The sequence below is a fragment of the Epinephelus fuscoguttatus genome, linkage group LG14, assembly GCF_011397635.1.
Source record: "Epinephelus fuscoguttatus linkage group LG14, E.fuscoguttatus.final_Chr_v1".
Classification (NCBI taxonomy): domain Eukaryota; kingdom Metazoa; phylum Chordata; class Actinopteri; order Perciformes; family Serranidae; genus Epinephelus; species Epinephelus fuscoguttatus.
In genome coordinates, this window is record NC_064765.1 from 22454830 (window position 1) to 22482007 (window position 27178).

Consider the following 27178-nt stretch of genomic DNA (forward strand, 5'->3'; position numbering starts at 1 on the left):
GTTGATGTGGGGCTTTGGAGGTAATATCCAGTATGTGCAAAATAAAAAGAAAGCTAATCCAAGGACCCATTCCAGAAGCAGTAATTCAGTGGAGAATTATACCTGGTGGAAACAGCAGCAAGAAGAGAGCAAGCCCTTCAGCCTAAGAGCACTGCCCAGGCCAATTACTAAGATTTTAATTACAGGCTGAGCCCTGAAGCTTGGATGCAGCAGTTCACCCCCCCTCCTAGACTCACTCCCCATTCCTTTCCTCCAATCTCCCATTCCTTGACTTACCCCAGTGCACCGCTAAGCCAATTGTGGACATCAAGTGCAGCTAACAAAGAGCAATGAGAGTTTTCTTTAGCTAACAAAGGCTCTCGTCTAATCTCTTGCCAGTGGAGGAGCTTACCGAGCTTGACTTGGCCAAAGCAGAAGATGCAGCCGTCTGCACCGTTCACCACAGACTGGATGACCTCAGCTACTGTCCCTGAGCACACCTCAGCCTGTGTAAAAGAAAAAAATCACACAGAGACCCTCACAGTCAATTTACAATTCAGCCACATCCAAGAAATACCATCAAACAGGCATACTGAGAACAATGAATCCAAAACGATATCCTATAAAACTAAACAGTTATTTGGCATCGGTTGCACCCAAATCGCATTAATGGCGTCGGTATTTTTCATCACTCAGGAGTACGTGCGTTTATGTGTGTTTGTGTGTGCTGCAACGTGTGGCTCATTTTTGCAATCTGTTTCAGCATGGGTCCTCTGGGGCAAGGCTTCTGCAGCAGAGGCTCTTTCCCCATACATCACACTGCAAACAAGGCCTCTAACAGCAGAACAGCTTGCTGTTACTGTTAGCCACCAGCAGTGCTGTCCCAGCGGCACAATCTAGCAGCTTGGCCTCGGCTCTGCAGCAGCAACATTTAGGCTTTAGTTATCAGCAGCTTACTTAGGAAAATACTTGGTCCAAGTAGGTGGTCTGGTAGAAAAACTAAGGCTCTCATCACTGTGGAGACACAATACTCTCTCATCTGCTCTCTTAGCTATTTACAGTTTACTGCACCAGGGGAAATGCATCAAATACTTGACCTCAGATTTCTGTCTCTATCTCTCTCTAAGATTTAAGCTGTGGAGGGAGCAAAACAGGTCTCCTCCCAAGTTAGTATATCGTAAACATGTATCTGACCTTTGTCTTTTGATCTCGGTGGGTATGCCTGCTCTGGGCTGTAGAGGGCCGAGGTTAGATATAGCTGTTCTATGAAAGGAGAGGTTAGATATAACCACAGTGGATTCAAATCATTCCCCAGAGGGCTTAAAAGGCCCAGCTGTTAGGCCCACACTGGTAAGAATGCCCTCTGACCCAAGACAGGCATTTTTCCTCTAAGCCCCTGGCCACACCCTGCCAGCATGAAGACATCCCTTTGCCCTTGAGAGGCTGAATTCCCACTCGACACCTTAAAAAAACACACACATGCAGGAACACACACACAGTACATATCTCCCGCTGTCCCTTACTTGTGAGGCATCCTGGGTAAAAACAGCATCGAAGGCGAATATCTTTGGGACGGCCACGGTGGCAGATCTCCTGTGTCCTGAACTGGAGTGTGGGCTGGATGCGGGATCGTAGAGGGTCAGCTGCTTCTTCCTGCTGTCCACTTTCAAGAAAGACTGAGACTCTGAGGAGTCTGCAGTCTCCAGAGACGGACAGATACGCATCATCACTTTCACCTACATCACAGAGTGAGACAGATAAGAAAAAAAAGGTGGATTAAAAAGTGAGAAAGCATAACTCATAAAAAATGTGCAGACGGACTCAGCAGAGATGTAAGAATGCATTTTTCAGGTTCAGCACAGAGAAAGAAAAAATACAGACCAAGCTTAACATCTTTCACTTACAGTTCACTGGCAGAGGAAAGAAATGTTTGGTAGGCTCTCTGAACAAAGATTATAGGTATTCAAACTGAGAGCATGGCTCAGCGTTGTGCATTAGCATCACATCCACTATGTCAGAGGTGATGGACATCGACGGTTGCCATGGAAACACTCAATCTCACATTGACTGGTGAGCCTGATGGGTCAACACATTGCCTAATGGTGTCAGAGAAAGGCAGCAAGGTGCGTATTGAAAGTCACAGCAGAAAATGGTGGAAATTAATGTGTGTGAAGCGCCACGCTGGGGGATTATCCCTCGAGCAGGGTTGTTTTTCTGGACCAGGAGCAGTTCACCAGCATGGGAGTGCAGAAGCATATGGCCCCCCTCCTATCCAGCCTACTCACTCTTCCTCCTTCTCCCCTCCCTCCTCCCCTATGATGCCTGGAAAATGGCAGCTCCACATTAAGAAGCCCGAATCCCACCCTGTTGCACTCTGAAGCTTGATATTCATAAAGTGAGCTTACAGTCTTAACGCATTCCACAGGTCATGGTACAGCTTATCATGCCTGCACTGCACGCTAAATAAGATGGTGACTTATATCATAGGGTGTTGATTCACCACTGCTCTGACAAGCCCATTCATGTATAATGTTATTGCCGTGGTTACAGGAGTCTGCCTGTTATAAATAGTGGCACCCAGGACTGTAGTCAAGACCAACTTGATGGAGTCCAGCAAGTCAGAGTCAAGATCAAGTCCAAAGGCAGTAGAGACCAAGTCAAGACCGAGTCCAGAGAAAAATAAGTCCAGTTCAAAACTATAATAGGCAACAGTGTATTTTTTCATTGCTAATATAGTGATTAAGAAGTTAGGATTGACAGAAATAATCCATCTATATATAAGACTGATCTTAAATTTACATTTGACTTTGTGCTTCCTTTTTTTAACAAACTGCTCACAAACTCTTTGTGGCTGGTGAAACCAAATTTAATTATGGTGGAATTTATGGACAGAAAGAAGAGGCGGGAGGAGGGGTAGCCATTTGCACGCATTGTCTTGGTAGAATCGGGCAACATTCTGTACAGCTTATCCCGAATCAGCAGCCAAGAACAAGCTGACTAGTTCTCAGTAGCTGAGTCTGAGCCCAACACCCTTTCCCACCAAAATTAGCGCGCGAGTGCAAGTTTTTTTTTTAAAATATGGGGAAACCTGTTAAAAATAGATGGTAGACTGCTTTTCCATTGCCATCAGTCGATGAGTGTGTCAAGTTCGACGTCACCAACAATCCAGAAAACAGGTTAGCAAACATTAGAAAGCAGCATGGAGGCCTGTGAAAATATTACGGTGGTTACTTCTTTTTTGCATCACTTAGTTATTCAGTCTCTCTTCCTAACTCAGTGCTGACTAAATTTTGGACGATGCTCAAGCGCTGCTTAGATTGAAACAAACAGTATTTTGTGGCAGCTGGTCTTTGCATGGCACTTACAAAAGGGTCTACCTGGGTGTTGTATTTCCATCACTGCCAGCTGAAGCCGATCAGAGCCAGAGCCGATAAGTATCAGTAACTACTGAAGAGTCATTTGTTCCAGGACCAAATGCCACGTGTTAGTGGGTGTTAGTGGTTTTTTTTTTTTTTTTAGTCCATTGAGAAAGGGACTCAAAACTATTCAGAGTCCAACTAGGCATGAGATCAAGACATGTGCAAGACTTCCAAAAAATACAAACCGGACTCAAGTACTACGGTCCTAGTGATAGCTCTTTGAAAGCAAGCAAGAAAAAATTTCACCATTATCTTGCCTCTACCGTGCTGTACAGATGTACTGCATGTGGTTTGTGTGGGTGTGGTCATGCTTGTGCATGTCAGGCTATATGACACCCTCTTTTACAACCACCTTCTATTGTAATTCTGACAGCTCTTTATTGCCTTGCAATCTGTTGGTCAGAAACACACCTCTACGTATATCTCCAAAGGCAGTGCAGAAATCTATCCATGACTGACAGGAGATATAAACAGCTCTTGGGATATGTATAGCAGTCTTTTGAGTCCCTGCCAGCTCCCTGAGTGTTTAGTGTTACGCCTATAGCATTATATCAACAGAACAGTCTCTATATCCTACATGTGATAGGGAACTCAATCCTGAGCCATTTCAAAGCTTCTTGAAAAAGTTCATATGATGCCTCTCAGGCATTGAAATAAAAGCCTTAAAATATAGCAAACTCCCTTCCCTTTTTGACAGAGGACTGTTTCACTCAGCATGGGACTCCACTGTCTTCACGCCTACACAAAAGGCCCATTCTTCCCACGACTAATGTATAAATATTGCTGTAAACCCAGGCTCCAGCACTCTGAAACAAACAACGTCACCCCTTTCTTTCAGTGAGTGAATTCATCTTGCATTCTGCAGGCCAAGTGCAAACTCTCTTTGTGCTCCGCAGGGGGCTGTTATCATGACTGACGAGTGCATATGTTGGGTAAATTACATTTGCTATGACATTTAAACTGGGCTTCTACATATGACTGCTGAGTCTCTGTCTACCAGACGGAGGCTAGTAGGCGAGCTAATGTCTCAGTTTTATTTATGTTGGCAGAGATCAGATACTGGAGGCCACGGAGGATTGGCTACAGTATTTTCACACCTCGGACTCTGTGCTAATGGTCCTGTTTCCCTGTCCCTTGATCCCCCACAAAATCCATTAGTGAGGCTTGGCATTTCTTCATCCACTCAACTGTCTATGCCTGAAAGAACTGTGTCTAGGTCAAAAGTGGAAAAGTGGAAGTGACCCACATACGGTTGATGGAAACAAGACATTCACCAAAATCTCAGGTTGAATAGAAAACAGACGCAGGCAAAATCAATCCCGGGCAGGCTACTGGAAATGTTATTGCAACTAGGACTCCACAAGTGAAAGAGACAGGGACAAAGAATCAAGGTAAGCACATTGATGTATTTGCTTTAAATAAGAAAACCTAAAAGTCTGGCCTGATAGGTTTGGAACAGTGTCATAAATCTTGATTTCCCCTTTAAAGCCAGCCTATTTAGCTGCACAGATGTACAGTATAGCTCAGGTGTGGGCTTGAGGAGGCTTGTTAATAACACAGGTTTTTTTATGAAGTCCGTGTGTCAATGAGAGATTTACAATATGTGGCAAAATCTCAACCGTCTGGATACCTGGCAACAGAAGCGAGCACTTCCTATCCAGGTGGGATCTAATCTTGTTAGGGGACTTCTTCTGCTTTAGAAATACAGGACGCCAGCTCAGTCAAACAATACCCAATAAACCACAAAGGAAGAGCGACGTGTTTGTACAGCTTTGTTTAATGACCATCCTATTGCTGCCAGCCTGACTTTCATCATCGCACACTGCACCTAAAATGGAATTAGAAATCCTGCTGTGAAACGTGACTGCAGATTTGTGGATTATAGTTTTCGCTGCCATTCTGTGTTCAGACAGAGGAATGCTGGTCTCACAAACTGCATGAATTCATGACATTCCAGGAGGCTTATCTCATCTGCGTGGACTGGACCAGACGGCATGCTGCCTGTGGACCAGTGCGTCGCCACCCTGCATTCCCCCCGTCAAATAGGGGTCTGTGTGTATATACTGTATGTTTGTGTGTGTGGTTGTCTGTGTGGGTGATGGGGGCAAAGCCTGTTTAAAAGCATTAAAATCACACAATCAGCTTTGAGTATACTGATGTACATCTGCTCTCACCTTTCCCATCCCTGGGTTTTCTTTCACTTTGGACACGGCTCGTAGCAGGCATGGCGGAGCAGGGGGCGGCGAGACCTGCAGGATGCCACTGAAGTTGGTGGGGTAAATGGAGGGCTCCTGTGGGTGGAGCAGTGAGGGCTGGTGCTTCTTCCGCTTGGAGGACAGGTTCAGCTTCTGAGCTGCCCTGTAAAGAAAGAAAAAGGGGTTGAAGCCAAACTTAGGAAAAAACCCCTTCCATAAAGGTCATACATAAGCAGTTTTATTTTTGCTCAGGTGATGTTTTCTCCCAGCGTGGGACCCATCCAAGAGGTTTTAGGGGTGTGCTGCAAAGCCTTTCGATATCCAGGGCTGAAACTAAAACATAAAGGTCAACAAGCTCCTTTTACTTCCCCTAAAGAAAACATAGTCAGCAGGAGAGCTACACAGTGCTACCACTCTCGACCATTCCACACTCTACAACTGCTTTTCTTCCAACTCCCACCTCAAACTCCCCTACCAAGAAACATAATTCTTCAACCCTCCACTTCAACCAGTGCATGTAGAGTGCTCTTACACTTTGATTTTTTTGAGGCAGAAACCGCAAATCCATAAGATAAGTGATTACCACGCGAGGCTCTTCGCCTGTCAGGGACCAAATATAGGCTGTCACAGCAGGAAGGCACAATAAACACGTGCATTTATCTTGATCAAACACAAAACAATTGTCATGGACATGACAGGCGAGGACTGCTGAAACACTGCCCTCTGGGATACAGCCATGCCTATCTCTATCACTAAAGCTTAGCATTTATGACAGAGTATGTTCAGCCATTATTTAAGTCAAAGCTGGAGCGTGTACTGTTTGTTGGGAGTTTTGATCATTTGTATTAGACTGGCTGGCCAATACCAGCAGTTGAGAGGCACAGGTAATCTCTCTCCTCTGCCTTATTTGACAAATGTCTGCCCAAGCAGTTCTGCTGCGCTGGCATCTAACAGAACCCTCTGCTGTAACTGAATCCAGCTTTTTGACAGGCCTCTAATTAAAATCCACTGTCATCCTGGCCTCTTGTCTCCTGGAGTCAGCACTGAGGAGACATGGATTGGTCACAGGGCCAACTGAGTCAGGCACATGTGCTCCTTTCTGTCTAAACTTCTGCAACTCAAAGGACAGCACCAATATCTCTGCAAGGCCTGCAGGGAATCTGGCCAGACTTTGAGTGGTTCCAGGTATGGCATCGCCCCTGGATCAGCTAACAACCATCCCCTCAGCTGGAAATTCAAGGTCAGGGAGGAAAGTAATACTCAGAGGAAATTCAAATGCACTCAAACGGTTTTCACTCAAGCAGTCGGATTTCAGAGCAATGCAGGGAAGACAAAGAGGCGCTTGTCAACACGGAGGGAAAGACTGGCACGGGGAATGAAAGAAAATTTGGAGATTAAAGATGAGAATTCTGCAGAGCAAGGGGTTTTAGGAGAAGTAAAAGAAGCAGAGCATGTGAAAGAGCAAAAAAGGGCAGAGCCAAGTGTGTCCTGGTGTGCAGCAGTTTCCTAATAGGCCAGCCTTAGCTCATTAGTCCTGCTCTGGGCTCCTCCGGACAGGACTGGGTGGGCTGCTGCCAAAAACACAACACACCCACCCCCCATTCCCTCTCCCTGCGTCCCGGAGTGACAACTGGCCCCCCTCTTCTCCTCAACACTCGCCTCTACACTGTACGCCCCCTGCAGCGACAGCCCAAGAGCACAATCAGGGAACACACTGCCGGCTGATGGAATAATTATTGCATCCAAGAAGGCTACAGGAGAAGGGCTCTCCCCAGGGAGCTGCCTATGTGTGATAGCATGCGAGACGGATCGTGTGACTGAAAAAAAATGAGATGGAATAGATGAATGTGAGATGGAGAGAAAGAAAGGGGAAACTACACCAGAGAACACGTGGCTGTGTGCGACCACATATGTGTGAGTGTGTATGCAGGCTGGTGAATGTGTATGCACATTTATGAGAGGAAGAAGCACATTCATTCAAGATAAATGTACCCTGTCCCTCTGTCGCTTTCTCTCACCTCATTCTGTCTCTTTCCTCTTTCAGCAAAGAGATAAATCAAGCATCAGGAGTCACCATGGAGGAAAAAAAAGCTAGCACACTGATTTATAATTGTCTTGACCAGCGAGGAGCACTCACAACCTAAAGCTGAGCTCGTAACCTTGAGGTTTAATTCATGCTACACAATGATGGCCAGTGCATGCGTGTTCTTCAATGGAAGGTGGGAAAAAAGGATGATACTGCTGTTTTTTTTCCACCACAGCCACACAGACACAAGGAAATTAATTGCTTGTCACTTTCTCTCTCTATCTCTCCCACCCTCCTTCTTCCTCTCTCTCGCTGCCTTGCCCAACTATATGATCAGTCAATGGAAAATAGGCGGTGAGGAGAAGCTCAGATTTCTTTGCCCACAACAGCTTGTCCACCTGTTCACTCCCAATCTCCATGTTAATGAAGCTGTTTCCCTGCACAACTTGGTCTAAACGCTCACAGGAGAAACTCTGATATCAGTCATTTTTAAGTTTGTACTAAATATCCACACACTGCATATGCTTTGGTGAGTGTTACGCAAACTGAACCACAGGTCTGTTTCAACATGCACCAGTAAAGAAAACGCTGCAATGGTGTACTTACAGCTCTTTCCAATCCATTATCTGGTTTATGCTTATAGTCAAAAAACAGACAACTGATTAAGTTCAACTTTGCAGTCCATGTCTGTTTTGTCACTGTTCTCCATTACTTGCACATTCGATACGCCGGCACAGTCGCCGGGAACAGAGCGAGGCGGGGCTGCTCACTAGTTGGGGGCACGGGGGTCCTCTTTGCTCCGATCGCAATCATCGAGGTTCCACTTGATTTCACAGAGGTTTGTAAGAAGCTGGGGAGGCGGAGGGAGAACCAGGAGGAGGAGGCGTGGGCGTCATAGCTACTAAATGGAACAAGCGCCAGGTGGGGCAGGGTGGAGGTGGGCAGACAGGATGAGTACCCCGCAGGAGGTTCACAGTGAGGGGTGCAGGTAGTCCAGAGAGCTTCGTAGGAGGAGGTGAGGAGGAGGTCAGGATGAGAAGGAGCACCTTCTCTGTTCAGACACCACCAAAGCAACTCTTTCCATGCTTCTTCTCCAGAGAAAAAAAAGTTCAGCGTCAGTTCAGAGATGCAAAAACACAGCAACAGCTTGCTCTCCAACTCAGTTTTCCACTCCTTCTTTCACATCCAATTCTGCATTCATCCCACAGGCTGCACGGTTGTCTCTCATTTAGTAAATCCACTGTGGTGTGTCTGCTGTGAGTGGCTGCAGGTCCTGATGCCCAGGTCCTTCCCAGAGTCTCTGCTGCTTACAGGCAGGAGGAGGGGCAGAGAATCAGCACGCTTGGCTGGGCTGGAAGATTTCCTCGGGTGGCTGAGAATGAGGAGAATTCCTACTCCTGTTCCGCCTCTCGGTCCTTCTCCTGCTATCGGAGAAATGCTGGCAGCTGTCCTGCCGTGTCTCTCCCTCACTCTCTCCCTCTTTCTCTCTCTCTCTCTCTCTCACACACACACACACACACTCTCCCTCCTCTCTCCCTGCCGCCCTCCTCTCCCTCACTCTCTCTCTTTCTTTCCTTGGCCCAGCCCCTTTTCCCTCCGACTGCCAGACGAGGTGTCAGCGCTCGATTGCTGGCTGCTCGCGGCGCAATTTGCGAGTATTCTCTTTCTCTCTCAACCCACACACACACACACACACACACACACACACACATATACTGTCTCACACAAACCCCAGCACACACACACATGTATGCCCCCCACCACACGTCACATGAATACTTAATGCATACAGGAGCCTTCTCTTCTTTTAGGGTCCCACACTTCAAACAGATTTGGTTAGTATGCCTACAGTGCATGCATGCATGAGCACGAGGGTGTGTGTGTTTGTGCGGCTAGTGAGTGTACACTCGTGCACATTTGTGTTTTGTTTTGCCTTTGTTGAAGGATGTAATTAGCCAGATGAATGAGAGTGTTATTAATCATAAGGAGTGACACACAGATAAGGAAGGATATACTTAAGAGTAGAAAGATGGATTGGCTGAATGAGCAATGCTCTGACTCAATCGGAAAGCTGAGAGAGATTAAAAAAAAAGAGTGAGAGTGAGGGAGAGTGAGAGAGAGAGGAGGACAAACAATGAACAGATGACATCTTAGAAAGGCAGATTTATGCCGGCCAGGGAGAAACAGTGCAGCCAGTCAATGGTCAAGGGTAAAAAGGGGAATGAAAGCGCGTGAGTGGGCGAGCGCCGGGGTGAGAGTACCCTGTATTCCCTGGGCTGCCAATTTACCAGTAAGCCCTCTCAGCCCCCGACCAGCCAGCCTTGTTTGAAAGGCTGCTGCTTTGGCTGCAGAGTGCCTACTACAACATATCGGCAGACAGAGTGGGTGTGAGACTTGCCAGATGAAAGTACATTCAACACAAACCCACACCGAGCTCTCCCTGCCTCTCTCCCTCTGACACAGTGCCCCTTATATGAACTCTGCCGGATTAAATTTTGGAGGCAAAAAAGAGCAGAAAACCCACCGCTGCATACCTATTTGGAGAGCACAATACACTGTAGTAATGAAGCTGTTTGATATATCACGTAACCTTTATCTTCCTCCTTGCCACAGCACACTTACCTCTGCTTTTCGGTGGTGTGTCCGAATTAATTTGCCTGAGGTGGGCTTGGTTTTAAAGACCAAGAATCATCTCCTGAAGCTTTGCCACTTGCTACTTTTACACTGAATCCATTTGAATCATGACTGGCAACAGTCAATGAGTAGGAGACAATACTAATGTGGTCACCCTAACAGTACAACCAGTCATTATTCTCTCACTGCTGCTACCCTTAGATTTCAAGTGTTATATATCAAAATGACGTAATATTATGGAACAGCCACAGTTGGAAGAGTCCTGATAGCCTCTCTGCTCCATCACTGTCTCCTTATGAACAGACCTCAGGGACAGATAATGATTGTAATATATATAAATGAGCCAAAGCAAGACAGATGTAAAATCAAGGATCGTTTGGAATAAAAGGTCTCCTGGTGCCTTTGTTCGGGAAAGGACATCTAGATTTCGTCCTTACCTATAAAGGGAGTGACAGTGAGTGAGGAGGAGAGGAGGTCAATGACTGGAGAACAGAGAGAGCAGGGAAGCTGTGACTGCCCGCTGTTTTCAAAGCTTCACTTTGGCCTGCTGTCAATAATCGCTCCAGCCCTGCTTTCAAGCTTTGTCAAATTAACAAGAGAAATTCCTCTGCCCCAGAGAATCATTAGCTAGCGCATCCATTAGCTTGTTTGTGCACATTTGTCTCTGTTCCCAAGCTATACACCTCTTTAGGTAGCTCCCTTTTTGTGGCTAATTACCATGTTTGCCACGTTTACTATCCTTGACATTTCCTTTTTGTGATTCTCCCTTTTTTCCCTCTGCAGACAAGATAAGGCTGCTCTGGCCATTCATGCAGGGATCAGATCAGTGGGTCTGATATCATACTGCTTTACCCCCCCTACAGCTAGTTTGCCTCACACGGCTGCTGATTAGCAGGTCGGCATAGCGCTTCATGAATGGAGAAGGGAATACTGGGCTGCAGCCAGCCTCAACACCATGCAATGATAATGACTACAGCACAATGAGTCAGGCTCGCTAGCTGCTGGAGACTTTCAGAATTTATCCTGGACTCAGCAGTAGAGGCATTTGTGAGATTTCTAGAGCAGATATAGGTGCATGAAACCATCCCAGACAACCATGTTGTCAACCATGTTTGCATTTAGGTTGTTACATCAGGTACACAATTTTTCAGGCAACTGGCAGTTGAAATATGTCCTTTCACAAATCTTCCTACACACACAGCACATACATGCAACAAGAGGGTAGTGCAGGGTTAGCCATGAACTCCTGGAGCTATTTTGGGGTTCAGTGCCTTGCTAAAAGGCATGTTGGCAGTGCCCAGAAGGTGAACTGGCACCTCTCCAGCTGCCACTCCACACTCCATATTTGGTCCATACAGGGACTTGAACCAGCAACCCACAAGTTCCCAAGCCAAGTCTCCACTGACTGAGCTACTGCCAAATGATGCAGATTTTATTGATTTTAAGTTGGGTTGTTAATAGGGCTGCCCCCTAATAGTTGACCAAACGTTAGTCAAGCAGAAAGGTCAATAGTCGGCAAGATTTCATTGGTTGCTTTGTTGCAGAAAAAACCCCAAAAACAATTGTAAATCTGTATTAGGAGCTGCACCTTGTGAAAATAAAACAAAACCTATATGACTGGACTATGTGGAAATTTAATTTGAAAGGACAGACACAGGAAGTGGCCATGCTCAGCAGTCAGACAGGAGTCATGTTAATTTCCAGGGCTGGTACCTGCGGTTATTCCACAGGCTAGTTAATAACATGTCAGACAGGAAATCCAAAGTGTGGAATCATTTTGAGAAGGTGAAGGACGAATCCAAGGTGACATGTAAACTCATCTTCATTGGTCGACTACAAACATGACGTATCATCTGAAACATGGAAGTAGCTACATGCCCATTAGCCACTTAGCACAATCATTACTGCTTTGCCGACAGCGTCATTAACAGGCGGCTCGCTCAGTGTGTGACGTGCACTTGTAGATAAAATATATGCTTATATTAATTAAGGTTCATTAGTACAGTTTTGTATTTCTCTGTAATGTAGCACAGTGTTAACAATGTTACTGATACTATTCTTTCTCAGACCTTCAACTCAAACCATTGTGTTGCCCCGCCCAGAATATATAATTTGATAATTGAATTAACATCTTAAACATGCAGGTGACTAGTCGACTAATGGCCCTAAATGACAACTGTTGGTCAACTAGGAAAATTCTTAATCGGGGGCAGCCCTAGTTGTTGAGTAACCAAAATCCACTGTGTTCCAAACATCACATGCCAATGCCATCCTGACATAGAATAACAACATTTAGTCGTGAGGTATGGAAATCAAGACCCAAAATGTCATAATGTTAACATCCAAACAATGAGAAATTCTAATACTGTCAGACATTTAAAATATCAACCTGATTCCCAAATTTAACTTCTGTCCAAAATAAGAGTCTAACATCTTTCTGACATCATAGCGACTTCCGCTGCCAGCTGCTGGGATGTTGTTGTGTGCTGGAGACAATGCCAGGCCCAGAAATGCCATATCAGCAGATGCTTATGATTGATTGGGCGGATGTGTGTTGGTCTATCAGGTGAGGTGCTCTGTTTTGGAGTCATAAGATAATCAATAAGAAGCCTCCCCAGAGCTAAAATCAGTACACACTGTCTTATTGATGAGCTGCCCTTGACACGATCAAACAGCCCTGTGCCCCAAAGGTGTGTGTAGGGGAAACATAAATCCACCACCTGAGCAGTCAGAGAAATATAGACTTCAGTTCAGTCAAAACAAGAGCACCAGACTAATGTTCAGCCTCCACAGTGCAGACAGACATTGCTTACATGATTTGCCAAATTTGATTTGGATTAAACCAAATCTGCATCTCTGTGCTGGCCTCTATGGCCACAGTCCCAGGTCAACTGCAGCCTTACCCAGCAACCGCTTAGCTTCAGTGGTGATTAAGCGACCATGACATCAGCCTGCGAACACACACACAGATCCATGTGGCGCACAGACAGGGGGAGATGATGTCATACTCTGCCAACCAGCCCTGGCAGCAAGAAGGCCCACCCAGACAAGATTTACTAGTGAGGTCAGGATGCCGATCATTAAGTATGAGACGAATGCTTCCTCGCCATAAAACCCTTTTTCGTAGAGTCAACCATTGTGGCTGATACTAAATGGGTCAGTGAAGACGGTTTGCTGTGAGTGTCAGCATCCCACAGATTTATGCCCATTCATATATAAATATATGCATTACCCAAACGCTAAAAGCTCAGAGGGTCACATAGGGTGGGCTCTTAAAATAACCAAAGAAATATGCGGATTCCAGTTACCTGAGACACAGCATTAGGCACATGGGGACAATAACAGAGGCACAGACTGTTGAATGTACGACAAAGCTGAGCTGAGGCTCCTGTGTGGCGCTGGGGTTTAGTCTGGTAACGAGCATGTCTCCTTTCTAAAGTCCCCCTGCAATCAAAGGACCACTGGTATAAACATTAATTTTTCTCACTTCCTCTCGCTTATCCTAAATCGCTCAAAACAAAAAATGTCTGAGGCTTAAACATTCTGAATATAGTAATTAATCCTGGAATGTGATTCAACAAATGTTAATTGTGGCTAAAAATGTGCAATTTTACTTTACAGACGCAGCCAAAAAAATCCCCCACCTGGACATACAGAAACAGATATCTCCCCAACGTGTAGCGTGGTTATTTTATCTTTAAGATTACCATCAACAAAAACCCAGATCTTTCCAGTCATTTTGAAAAATGTGTTTCCTCTCTCCTTCGGCAGCCCAAGATACATTAAAATGGAAGGGAGAACCAACAGGCTTATCTGGCTGTCAGTTGAATCTTATCAATCCAAAGCTCTGAAGCTTTCGACTGACTGCCAGTGCGTTTCCTCCTGGTTGGCTGTTTTAATGGTAGTCTGAAGGTAGAGCTCCGACTCTCCTGTGTCGGTTTACACAACAGTAGTTTGCAGGAAGTGGCCAAACACCTCCAGGCTAGGATTTATACACTTCCTATAAATCCTCAGAAATAGATAAACTGATCCCAGCTAAGCCACACAGCTATGAATGTGACGTCCAGTTAGCTGGGCAATATCGGGATATTGGCACGTTCCAAACATGTTGGACCAAGGCCTTTGAGAAAATCTCTTTGTTCCAACAAGGTGTTCAACGGGCCTTTTGTTCCTGCACAGTGTCTGGCCTTGGACACAGAATACCAAATGGGGCATCATTTGTGTGCTGACTGCTGACAGCCCAAGGCTGCACACACATCTTAACTGAACCAGTCCCCGGCCAATTAGGTAAGGCCAAATGCATTCATGTAACATCTGCGAATAGAATGTGTTGTCATAGAAAAAAGAAAATATTCCCCACAAAAACTGATGTCGCCTTGTGCAACTGACTTGTCATATTCATGTCATAATGCAGATTCAAAGAGCTCTTCTGTCAGAGCGAGAGAGGAACACGCAGCTTTGCGCAAATAAAATCCTAAATTGTAAACCTGTTCTGTCATGGTCTCCTCAGAACTCTTTTGAAACGGTCTGTGGACTGAGCTGGAAAACGAGGGATTAGTGCATCCTCTGGAGAATAGCTTGAATAACGGGGGATCATTTGAAACACAGGGGAAGAAAGAAAGGGAGTGCACGTGGGGAATGGGGAAGAAAGCAGAGCAGAAGCGATGAAAAAATAATAAATTAGAGATCACTGAGATGGAATAGAAGAAGGAATCTCCAAACAGAGGAAGAGGAAGGAGGAAGAAAGACAGAAAGAGAAGGAGCAGCAGGGTGTACAGCCAAGTCCTCCCTTCGATCAGTGGGCCTGGCTCTGTGCCAGTGAGGCACTGTCCATGAGGAGGTAAATCATTTTCTGCCTGAGAAAGAAACAGGGAAAAATGATCGTTGGGGCTGTGCCACAGCCAGCTTGGAATTGCTTTATTCCCAAAGATGGGAATCCCCAGTCGGCCAAGAATAAATGGAACAGTTGGCGCCAAAAAGTGAAAAAACTCATCAATATTCACGAAAGCCTGGTTGGGCGCTACAGCACATCAGAGTAAGCAACAGTAGATTTAAGCGCTGTCTTGAATCAACACAGAGGTAAAAGCAACTTCTTCATGCATTTATTCTGATTTTAACGTGAAATATCAAAGGAACTATGTAAAGCAGATTAATCTTTTGTCTTTGGACATCAGATTAAGAAGAAAACCAACACATTCTCCCTTCCCAAAGGACTGCGCAAACATGGTCCTCTGTGCCAAGGTTAAACCCTTAATGATGGCGGTAGGAATATTTTTGGTGCAGTAACGCTCCAGGAGTGTGTGACAAACCCTTCTTGTGGTTACACTGACATCTGGTGATTTTGTGCTTAATGCTCTGCCTATAAAGCACTGCGTCTCCAGACACCCTACACAGTCGCCCCCCCAATCCCCACACTGAAAGGCCACAAAGCTCTCTTGCCAAGTTAGGAGCTTAAGGAGGGCTTAAGACAAGAAAAGGAAGGAAATTTAAGCGCGAAAGTCAGAGGCTGTAATTCTATTTACAGTTCATTTTATTGTTGTTCCGAGCATTCAGGTTCACATCTTGCTAATATGGTCTTAACTAGCTTGGACACAAGGCCATGGAGGGGTGAACAAAGGACATGGCATTAGCTCTACAGGATCTATTTGTCAGTCAATGAGATAAAGGGGCAAATTTAAGGCCCCTGCAGGAAAGAATCGGAGATACCTGCAATGAGAGTCAAAAGGTCCTCGAAGGAAAATCTCTAGCAATTGACCCTGACTTGTTTGTAAGGGGCATCCAGAAAACTGCAGCTTTGGCGGGGGAAATGCTCAGCTATTACGTCAAATTTGATTCAGGCAGCAAAAAATAAAAAGTCTCAGAAGAAAATTCACTTTTTCAGCTGATGGGTGACAGATGATAATGAAGACATGTTCTTCCCTGCTCTGCAGACTGCAGCCTCCCCACCCCTGGCACTGCTGACAAAGATTAACAGCTGCTTTCATCTCTTCCAGTGCATTTTCGCTCGGCTCCTCAGACACTGCTCCAGGTATTCTGCTATGCTCCTCTCTCCAAGGCTGCAATAACTGGAATAACTTCACACTCTCAATGCGCATGTTGAACTCCGATTCACCCGCAATCCCACCCACGCCTCGCCTTGAAAACCTCAGGAAGGCTGTTCAGCTCAGGGCACGCACAGAAGAACCCTCCACAAGTCATCCCTGACTGACATCGCCCATCTTCCCTCCTGCGGGATATTTGATATACAAGAGACAAATGAAGACTATTAGCAACATGGAATGCCCCCCTGATCAAATATAATGTCCTCTTAGATTAATACATACCACTATATCTGCATGGGGAATAACTTAAGAGAGTGATGAGTGTGGGAGAGACAGACAGAGAGGAAGAAAGCCAGCATACTTCTGCTCCACTTCTCTACTTCATTAATCACTTGCTGCCAGGATAAGACACCTAGTGATTATTTATTTGCACTTCTCCACACAGAGGCTATCACAACAAACAGGCCCGCAGGCTGCTGAGAACATTTGGGAGTGATTAATCAGTGGGCCGTCCGGAGAGACAGAACGCAGGGGGAGGGGAATTCTAACATGTGTTTCTTAATCTTTCATCTATATTCAAGTCAATAGGCAAGCTAACAAAAACTAGAGGGCGTCCAAGTCAGGTGAAATGAGCTGTACGGGCAGGGAGATGGCCATGATAGCAGACAGTGACATGTCTTTAGATGGAAGGGGAAAAAAAGATCATTTGGATCAATAAGCACACCACAGATGTATAAAGAAAACGGGAATACCAATCTAACTGCATGCGGAAATGTGTCCCTGAGAACAGCCGCTAAGACGTGAGTGACTACAACCACATTATTCAAGATAAGCAGTTTATCCTGTATCACACACTCGTAAAGTCAACCACAGGAATAACACACAGCAACACTCACTGGGCCACATAGAGCGTATGGGGATAATGGGATTTTTAGCACACTGCAGCTGGCTCTCACGTGCTGGGTCGTGAACCGATTACAGGCTATAATCCTCTCCATTCAAGACGTTGTGCATGAGGAAAGCAGCAACGGAAACACAGAGGGTATCAATCATACTTGCTACTTTAACTTCGACACAGTACGGTTTCTCACGGGTCCGAAAAGAAAAGGTTGAGGGCACAATATTCTACACAATGACTCTTAATCTTGACTAATTCTCCACTAAGAAGTTCATTTTCCTGCAAATGTAAAGTGGAATATGTAGGCTGCTAAAAGCGCTATTATGTTTTCCCTTGCGTTTAATGTGGATCATTATGTAACAAGTAACAAGCATAGCATGCTTGCCGGGCTCCTCAACTTTGCTCTTTTTCTTTTTTTATTTTGTTTTATTGTCATACACCCAGCAGTGTAGGAAGAAGGCCAACAGGATAATCACAGAGCCCAATCAAACCCCAACCACAAACTGTTCTGCTTGCTGTCATCTGGCAGACGGTACTACAGCATCCGGTCCCGCACCACCGAGCTCAGTGACAGCTTCATCCCTCAGGCCACAAGACTGTTAAACCCCTGAGCTCTCTCATCACTTTGACATAACCTTTAAACTGTCACTTTACCCTTATACACTTCAACTTACTGTTTACACCTCTGTATATACTGTATATATTACCTCATATTATGCATATACAGTCACTATATTCCTATTACATTCTGTTTACAATCAGCTTAGAAATTTGCAATACAGTCTACACAAATTTATATTACTTCATTTATATTTTAGCCCTACATTTTAACTTGCACTATATTGTGTGTGCGATTCAGATCTTGGTTTTACTCTGGGGATTTTCTTTTTTAATTGATATTTATTGAGCATTGTTAGAGGCAGCCCGAAGCCTGAGATTTTTCATTGCCAATGACTGCTTCACTACAGCCCTTTATACACTGCCTGTTCAAGGTGGGAAAGTCGTGTGGTTATTCTGCCTTGTCGATCTGTATAAAAGGTGCGTGTGCGAAAGGGGGAGGCTGAGTGCAATGAAATTAACAGCCTTGAATTGATATCTGTGTACAAAAGACAACCAGCAGGACAGGCAGAAAATTTGCATTTCTTTGGATAGCAAAGAAATGATCAGCCCTACTCTGCCTCTGATTGGCTTACCCTGACATTCTTACCCTAGCCCTACTCCTCTTGCCTAACCCTAACCCACCCAACCAATGAAGGCAACAAGTGCTGGCCAATCAGAGGGAGAACAGGGCAGGTCATGCCTTTGCTGTCCTAAGACACGCGCATGCTCAGGCGGGATCATGTAGACTAGTGTGATGTTTTGATGATGGACATTTAAAAAGCATCTTATAGCAGTTAGCAGCTAACTCAAAGAAGAAAAGCAGCAACTGAAAATGTCTGCAAACTGGGGAAGGGCCTTAATACCCTCCAAGCAGAGGACGAGATCAGCCACCATAGAACAGGGATGACAAATGGGGCGTCGGTGGCTTAGTAGTAGAGCAGGCACCCCATGTACAAGGCTGTTGCCAAAGCGGCCGGGTTTGACTCCAGCCTGTGGCCCTTGGCTGCATGTCACCCCCTCTCTCTCTCTCTCCCCCTTTCACACTTTTCTGTCCTATCCATTAAAGGCTAAAAAGCCCCCCCAAAAAAATATCTTGAAAAAAAAAAAACAAAAACAGGGATGATAAATGATTGTTATTGTCATTTATGCTGTTTTTATTGTTTAAAAAACTGCTGATGCGTCTGCTATATGTCACACTAGAGGCAACGCTGTTGTGTTAAACATCATGCCTGTAACTTTTGCTTCCATAACACCGGCATACTATCTAAAATCACATCCTGGGAATGCATTATGCTGGCGTTGTTTGTTTTTCGGTAAAAAACAAAAAACAAACAACAAAGCCAGCTTAATGAATGGTCTTCATTATTGCTCTATTGCAGGACCCCTGTGTAAAAAGGGCTTGAAGTTGTTGCTGACATGTTAAGAAGAAAGAACTCAAACTTGTACTAGATGCATCAATCTACAGTGAAGCCAAATGTTAATTTTATCCATTTGTAGATAATGAACCCAAAAACATACAAGATGTTTCATCATCTCATCTCGTCAGTCCCACAGTTCCTTAGTTTTAATTCCACACAGTTGCCATTTGGCTGTCTGAACTACTTCAACCCCCCAGCAACCACCTACCCCTTGATGGAGGTTAAAAAAAAAAAGAAAAGCGATGTGATGATGGTGAAACATTTCAACAATTGAGGCTGTGGGTGATGAGGTAAACCACCTGTTTTGACAATGGCCTTATCCTCAGTGGTAATCTGAGCTCCATCTGTAAAAAGCTGGGCCCTACCCACTGACTAACATAAGGATAGGGGTGCTGCGTGTGTGTCTGAAAAAATTAAGCACGAGTGTTTGGGGAAATCAACTACAACCTCTGATTAGGCAGCTATTAGTTATTCATGTTGAATAGAAGGCCACGGTGAAGCTAAGCACTGAGGTGCAGAGAAGCCCCACCAACAGCAATCTTTGTTTCTCTGGATTGTAAGACATATAAAGGCAGCTCATGGGAGCAGAGGCCACAGGCTCTATTCTGCATCTGCTCACAATAGGTCATAAAATTTGCGTATTCCCTGCCACCAGCTATTGCAATTCACTCTTTCTTATTCCACAACACTCTCATGCTGTGTCTCAACCACAATGCAGAAGTGACTGCGGTTGTAATGGCAAAGATAATAGACTCCATTTGCATGATACCTTTCACTGAGGGAACACTAAAGAGGTTTAGATGGTACCCCTCAGCCCCCACAGGCCTGATGCATAATATCCATTCAACAGGATGGGGGTAAAGAGAACTGAGCAGAGTCGAGCATAATAACTAAACACTAATGTGCCGATCATGAAGCCGCTGTGGGCGACTATCAGAGCCGTTATCCAGTTGGGGAATGCCCGACGTGGGAAGGCAAACAGAGCTGGAAATGGATTGCTGCGGAGGGCGTGATCTCTCCTGCCCACATTCAACTTGTCACACACAACCTAACATTTTTGATCATCCACACTAACATACTGAGAGACAAAGGCAGCTCTATGTTAGGTGACAAGCCTGCAGGACAGAGGTTTGTGCTTCACATCCTCTCATTTCTCCACTGATGAAAGGAGTCCGTCAGGAGTGGATGGCAGTGCTTTCCCCTCTCCCCTCAGGGCTTAGTACACGTGGACCCAGGGTGAATGCACAGGCTTGAGTCAGCGCTTCATCTCTTTGTTTGTCAGTCTGCCCTCCACTACCCCCCTGCAGGCCATATGAGTGGGCCAGACAGACTTCCTGACTCAGGGATTTATTTGGGGGAACAGGGGAAAGGGCACTGGGGGTTATCCCTCACGCAGGCTGAGACAAACGCTCAGCTTTTCTTTTCTCAATCACTGGAGCTGTTTGCCATTCATGATGACAGGCACAAGTGATTCTACACTGCCTGCCACAACAGTGCCCATCACCCTGGTGCTGCAATGGGCACATCACTATCACACCATGTTATCATATCCCCGGGAAGTGACACAGAAAGAGTCGAGGGAATCCGCCACAGCAAGTGCGCAGCAAATTTTTCTGATTATATGAAGAGCAGCATACAGAATCCAAATAAGAACTTCAGTCTATACTCCTGTGCAGCATGCAATATATAAGAGTCATGGTCTTTTCTGTAACAACATTTGACACAGTAAAGATTAGATCTGTATCTCTATATCAGAAAACAATGTTTGTTACGTGAGAATCATGGAGGATTATGAGTCACAGGGAGGATGAGAAGGCGCATGAGGGTAGTGGGATGTATCTACCTGCTGTAGATCCCCGAGGCTGCAAGGCCAGGCTGGATCCCCATCAACACCTCAGCCTTGACGGTGCTTGACAGGCCTTGGATAGATTCACACCTGGGCTTATCTACAGGCTGCAGCCCCTTCACGGCCTCAGCTGGTGCTGCCACTGTGTCTGCCGCTGCATGGAGGCAGCCATTAGTCCCATCAGCCTGATTATGGCAGGAAAATGCCAGCTGGTGTTTTATCCAACAGTAAACAAAGACAAATACCACCGAGCAGCTCAACCATCCCAACTACCACCCACTCAATACTTCTGATGAGCCATTCGCTGCCCTGGGCATGTGTTGCTCAGATTCAACAGATTGATATGAATCAATTCTCATTTGTCAGGCTCCGGAGGTAGAGGTAGCATTAACATTTCAGCTCCACCGTGGCCGTTTCCTCAAAATGGAGCCAGCATTTCAGCTGTATGTTTTTTGCCACGCTATACATTCTGCTCACACTCTCGCTTTGGTGGAGGAATCCATCTCGCTGCAGCTTGACAACAAAACCATTACCCTCTCACCTCCAGGGAGCAGACAGTCCAACTCCAACTGCACAAAACTGCACATTCCACAGAGCGGAAAGGAGAGAACGACACGGAAAGAAAGATAAAGACAGAGAGAGGAAAGACAATGCAGCTCAAAAGGCAAAATCAAAAACTGTCACATAAACATACATTTAGCTGCACGTGTAATACAAACACGCACAACAAGAGCATCACATTTCTAAGTGAGCTCAATGTTGTCTGTGTACAACATAACTTACTTGACTCCCATGGTAGTGAATCCAATATTCCTCTCCGCAGGTACAGACCTCCTGCCTCTGATGCTGTCAGAATTCAGCATCAGCCCGAGCATGCCTTCTGAATGACAACATTTACAAGCACATTGGTCCCAGGCAGGCAGCCACCATCCTGCTCTGTATCTTTATCCCCCTGCCATGTGGGCCAGATCTACTGTGCTCAGCAGACCCCTCTGCTCCACATAATCTGTCCTGCCTATTTGTCAGTGACAAGAGATCCCTGCTGTCAATCATAGTGCAGCCAACCAAACACAGCACTGGCCTGCTTTGTCTCAGTGTGGATCAGTGACATGGGGTAGTTACATTGGGCCCCTAATGCAAGCTATGAGAGGCCCTAATGCCAGATTTTGCATCTTAACTATACCATATATCATATTAGCCCCTGGTATGGATCACCCTGGCTGTGAAAGAAGTTAGTACTGTATTTCTCCCTGCACCACATGCTAGCATCACCGCTGTCTTTACAAACAGGATGGACTCAGTTGCCTAGTTTCTCATGGGAACTTCATAAACAATCAAACAATAAACTGATCGGACAATGGACTTCAGCAAGGCATCCGACATGTGTTATTCAGAACAAGAACAAGCACTCGTGACCCTGCAGTGTTTCCACTTTGCACCACGCATTGCTCATTATTGTAGAGATGCTCGTCCCTCTCCCTCTGACTAAATTATAGACCAGTGAAGTGGAGAGGGCTATTTCAACTTCCTGATTTCCAATCTCCACTTTTTAAAGGAAAAAAAAAAAATCGGTCACATTTTATTCCCACAAGCTAATGACTTGTTTCTATGGTTACTCACAGCAGCCTGGGGGATGAAGGGCAGAGTGAGCGTCGCTGACACAAAGGCAGGGTCTTGTGTGTGTGCAGGAGAACAGAGGCTAAATGGTCCTGCTGCCACAATTACAGGAGGATTCCACCTGCACAATCACAGTCATTACTGCGCAAACACTCACCTGGGCAGCAGCTGCAGGGCGGCGATGGACGGCCATAAAACCACTTCCTCCTGACACTCCTCCAGGGCCACATTCCAGCAAACAGCTGTCTGCCTGCCCCTGAAACAGCTTGTCCGTCTGCCTTTGTGCCACCTCGGAAGCCTCTGAATCTATACCAACCTGTTGTGTCTCCAAGGTCTTCTATACTCTTCTATTCATATATCATCACAGTGAGTAAATCATAATAAGTCTCTGTAGCTTCCCTTTAAACAAACAAACAAACAAACAAACAAACAAGGGAGCAACAATAGACCATGGTAACTGTCTCATGCTGATCTGCAGAAATGAGCACGCCGAGAAAAGTAGGCTGCAAACTGAGCAGTCGACTCTTCGCAGCAGTTTGCGCTGAGAAATCCCACGGGCCCGATGGGTAATAAACACACCGTCACAATCAGCAGGTGTTAATGGAACAGAAAGATGGGCAGAAGGATCTGCAAGGCGGCAGTTAGCCACACCGTCTAGCTCCTGCTGTGAGCTCTGCCTGGTTTCATTACACAACGCTATGTCAATACACTAATCATATGCTCTGTCACAAGGCAATCAGTGCTTAACGTGCTAGTCAGCTGAACACGTGGCTCTAAATTCATTACCCCTGCCCCCAGTAATACTCTCACACACACACACACACACACACACACATACACACACACATACAGATAATGATATGCACACATGCACACACCATCCGGTCAGAGTTTGACCCTTGACTCTTCCTGTCTCCCTGCAACTGTATAGTCACTCTAATTGCCAATTGGTCATTACTGACCCCGAGGTCATCTCTTAGCATTCCGCAATTACCAGAGACAGGAAGCGGGATAAAAGAACGATTTCATAACTGGAATCTCAAAATTGCCCTGAAACATACATCCATCATGTGATCAAAGATGTTTTCTTGTTTCTAAAAAAAGAAGCGTCACAAGATAGTATTCATAGCCGCACTTTTATGGGAAAATGCTCAAAGGAGCAACAGCACGGAGAGAAAAATCACATCTTTATTCATCTATATAGCCTGGCAGGTAGAAGGGTTAAAGATGCTGACATTCATAAGTACAAATGAGGGATGTATGCCCTTGAATTAATAACTACTCCCTTCAAGTTAATCATTTCCTCTCCTAAATTTATAATGCATCCATGCAAATTACATTAACAATCTGTTATCTCATAAAATATATGTCAGGGATGTGAAGATAACAAAATGTTGCATTTAACAGACAAACCTCCGAGAATATTTACTGAAATGATTGCTCTGACTTAATAATAAAAATCTGGATTTTTTGAAGTGAGGTTGAATGAGGTAGTTATCCATAGTCAGTGTATTACATACAGTGGATGGCAGTCAGAATGCTGAGTTTGGAGAAGCAAACAGGCGTACTGCCACGAAAAGGAGTAATGGCAACAGGAAAACGATTTTACCAACCTAAAAAAAACAATATCAGTTGAAGTGTGTGCTACTTTTAAAATATATTCACTGCTTTATCTTGCCTTCAGACAGCCTTCTTTGATGGGGGAGTGAACTGAAACTAAAACTTATCTATGCTCTCTTCAAAGCCAGACTCCTTTAACAAAATAATTGTAATTTTACCTCGCAAAACAGGGGAGCTGCTGGTCTACTACTGCCTTGACCGGTTAGTTTGTGTGTTATTGCGTAACTCCGGTACTCTAAAGTTAGTTCAGATTTACCAAAGTCACATAATAACACAAACTAACTAACCAACTGAGGCAGTGGTAAACCAGTTACTCCTGTTCTGTGAGGTAAAATTACTGTTTTTGTCAGTGACTATTCTGTTTACAAACAGAATAGTCACGTTTCAGTTTCACTTCCCTGTCAGAAAGAGCTGTCTGATGGCAAGTTAAAGCCTTAAAATATTGTAAATACAGCATACACTTACCTGTTATTGATCTTTTTTACAGTGGGACTGTTTTTAGGTGGCTATCATACATTTTCCTGCTGCCCCCCTCCACAGCAGTACATTGCTTAGCTTCCATGTTAGTATTCCTGTCTGCTTCTCCAAACTGGGGCGTGCTGACCGCCATCTACTGTAGGTAATACACTGAGTATGGATAAGCACCTCATGCAACCCCCCCTTCAAAAAAAATCTGAACTATCCCTTTAACACTTTTATTTTGAAGAAAAGTTGTTTGGCAGCACAATTGAGTAGTTCAGGGGCACCAATCCTATGGGGACGCATTACTAATTTGTGCACAGAAATTGTCAAAAACATGACTCCGACCTGCTGGTCTCTGTAGTTATAAAATCGACATTTATACTGAAGTGATTTTTAAACTCAGCAGGCATCTTATATGAAACAAATTAAATGCTTTTTTTGTAACCAGTTGAATGGTTGACTTATTTTTGCGATGAGAAATTTAACGACAAATCACTTTTGTTCACCGCGCTCTCCTGTTCTCTCAGCAGCAGACAAGCTAAAGCAGCTAGACTCTGGCTAATTGCATTCTAATTAAAATTTCATCTCTGAGCTGAACGGTGTTAGTGAATGTCAGACAAGTGTCTAAGGAGCCCTCTCCACTCCATTGGGGTAGAAACTGCTGTTTGGTTATTCTGCTCCTACATCCCAGGCTCTCAGGATTTACACATGCATCCCTCTAATTGTATCTTTTGAGAACAAAAAGGAATACTAATCAGATATGAGTTTTCAATCATGTCTAAAACATGAAGGACACAAGCATTTTAATAAAAAAAAAATCCAAACGCTACCAACAAAGGAAAATCTGTTGATTGATTCAATTTGTTTGGACTTTCAGGGATTTACATTTCAATCAGCAGTGATGTACGAAAAGATGAAACAAAGACAACAACAAGATGATGATGATGATGATGATATTCCTGTTGCAGGCCACAGCTGCAGAGGGTCAGGAAAAGGGTGTGTGCTTCAAATCAAGCATCTCCACCAGCCTTTTCTGTATCTACGGAATGTGATGCTGTTTACAGCTGGCCCATCGTCATTGTGTTTCTCTGAGCCAAGTAAAACACCACATTCTTGGCAGCAAATTATCTTTGGGATGAAATGAAAGGTGGAACCTTTTACTGTGCTTCCATGTACACCGCCTCTCTGCCCCACTAGGACCTGCTGCAGGGGAAAAAACAAGTCCACCTCCCTCTTTTTCCCTGCACTGCCCGGCTAGACACGGTTTTCTGTGGTACTCTTTTTGAGCTCAGGTCCAAAGAAAACATGAGAACCAATAAATCAGTGTCGGGAATTAACCTTGTCTAGCAGAGGGGCCGCACCTCGCTGTTGTTCAGGACTACTGTTCTTGTGACAGGAAGTGGTACGCACAGGAAGTTGCGTATTTAGTTGAGGATCTGGAATGTCCCCGTTAGCCAAAGAAGAGGCTTCATGGTCCCACTGATATACTTGCTGACCCTGTGAAAGCTGGCAAGACAAACTCCATTTGGAGTGCTTGGAGAAAAGCTAAGCTCCACAGTGATCCCCCATGGGCTTCCTGTCACACTCCACAAGTCCCTTCACCTCCTGTGGTGCAGAGCTTCAATGGTCCTATGCATCATTCTCAGCCAGCCTCCCTTTTGCCAACATTCGTTATGGCATAGCACTCCTCAGAGAGAAGAGGCAGGGAATGTATGCACTGGCCGGCCTGCCAGGGAAATCTATCACTGACAATATAGCACATTGCACCAGCCATCCACCCGCCTGGAGAGGGTGAAGTATTCTCCGGGGCAACAACAACACCAGAGCCAAGCAGTGTTGAAAAAGCCTCGCTCAGCTCTGAGAAACACGGGGAGCTAATGGTTTCACTAAGATACAAAATAACTGTCTTGCAAAGCTGCAAAATCTGAAGAGCTGTTTTAAGTCCAGGACTCAAAACAAAGAAGAGGAATAACTAAACATGACATACCTCAGGACAATACTCGGCTTTAACCTAAGCCCCTTCGTGAGACACTCCCTCTTCATATCGAATTATGTAATTCTATTATCCATTCATGGGCAGTGGTGCCTGTAACTAAAGGTTCAGTTAGTCCCCTGATGGTGCGTATCCCAAGGCAATGCTATAATTCAACCATGGCAAGAACAACATCTCCATGGAATAGGCATCCCACATGAAGTTATGCCTTGAACCACGACCTTCGACAGACATCTGAAGGCGAGTCGGTGCATATCTCTTCGTTTTTACACCTACTCACACACAGGAGCCTGAGTGCATGCAGGTGAGTACGCACACAAGCTCGCACAAACACTAAACACTTCATTTAGCACCGCATCAGCTCGATCTAATCTCCAAACATTTTGAAAGACTCAGCTGTGGTGTGATTTGACAGGATGATGGGGAAGGT

The 27178-nt window shown here is 45.1% G+C and overlaps 1 protein-coding gene across 4 annotated transcripts in view; it reads right to left on the reverse strand.

Moving 5' to 3' along the window:
- kif26ab (kinesin family member 26Ab) overlaps window positions 1–27178 on the reverse strand; it is a 78640-nt gene that overhangs the window by 12670 nt on the left and 38792 nt on the right. For 3 of the 4 annotated variants that reach the window (XM_049595897.1, XM_049595898.1, XM_049595899.1), the window contains 3 exons: window positions 5573–5756; window positions 1503–1715; window positions 392–485 (listed from right to left, as the gene is read on the reverse strand). In XM_049595897.1, the coding sequence (XP_049451854.1) occupies window positions 392–485; window positions 1503–1715; window positions 5573–5756 (491 nt within the window). Of the gene's footprint in view, window positions 1–391; window positions 486–1502; window positions 1716–5572; window positions 5757–8225; window positions 9084–27178 lie in introns of those variants that run through there. The other variant, XM_049595901.1, reaches the window with a different exon arrangement.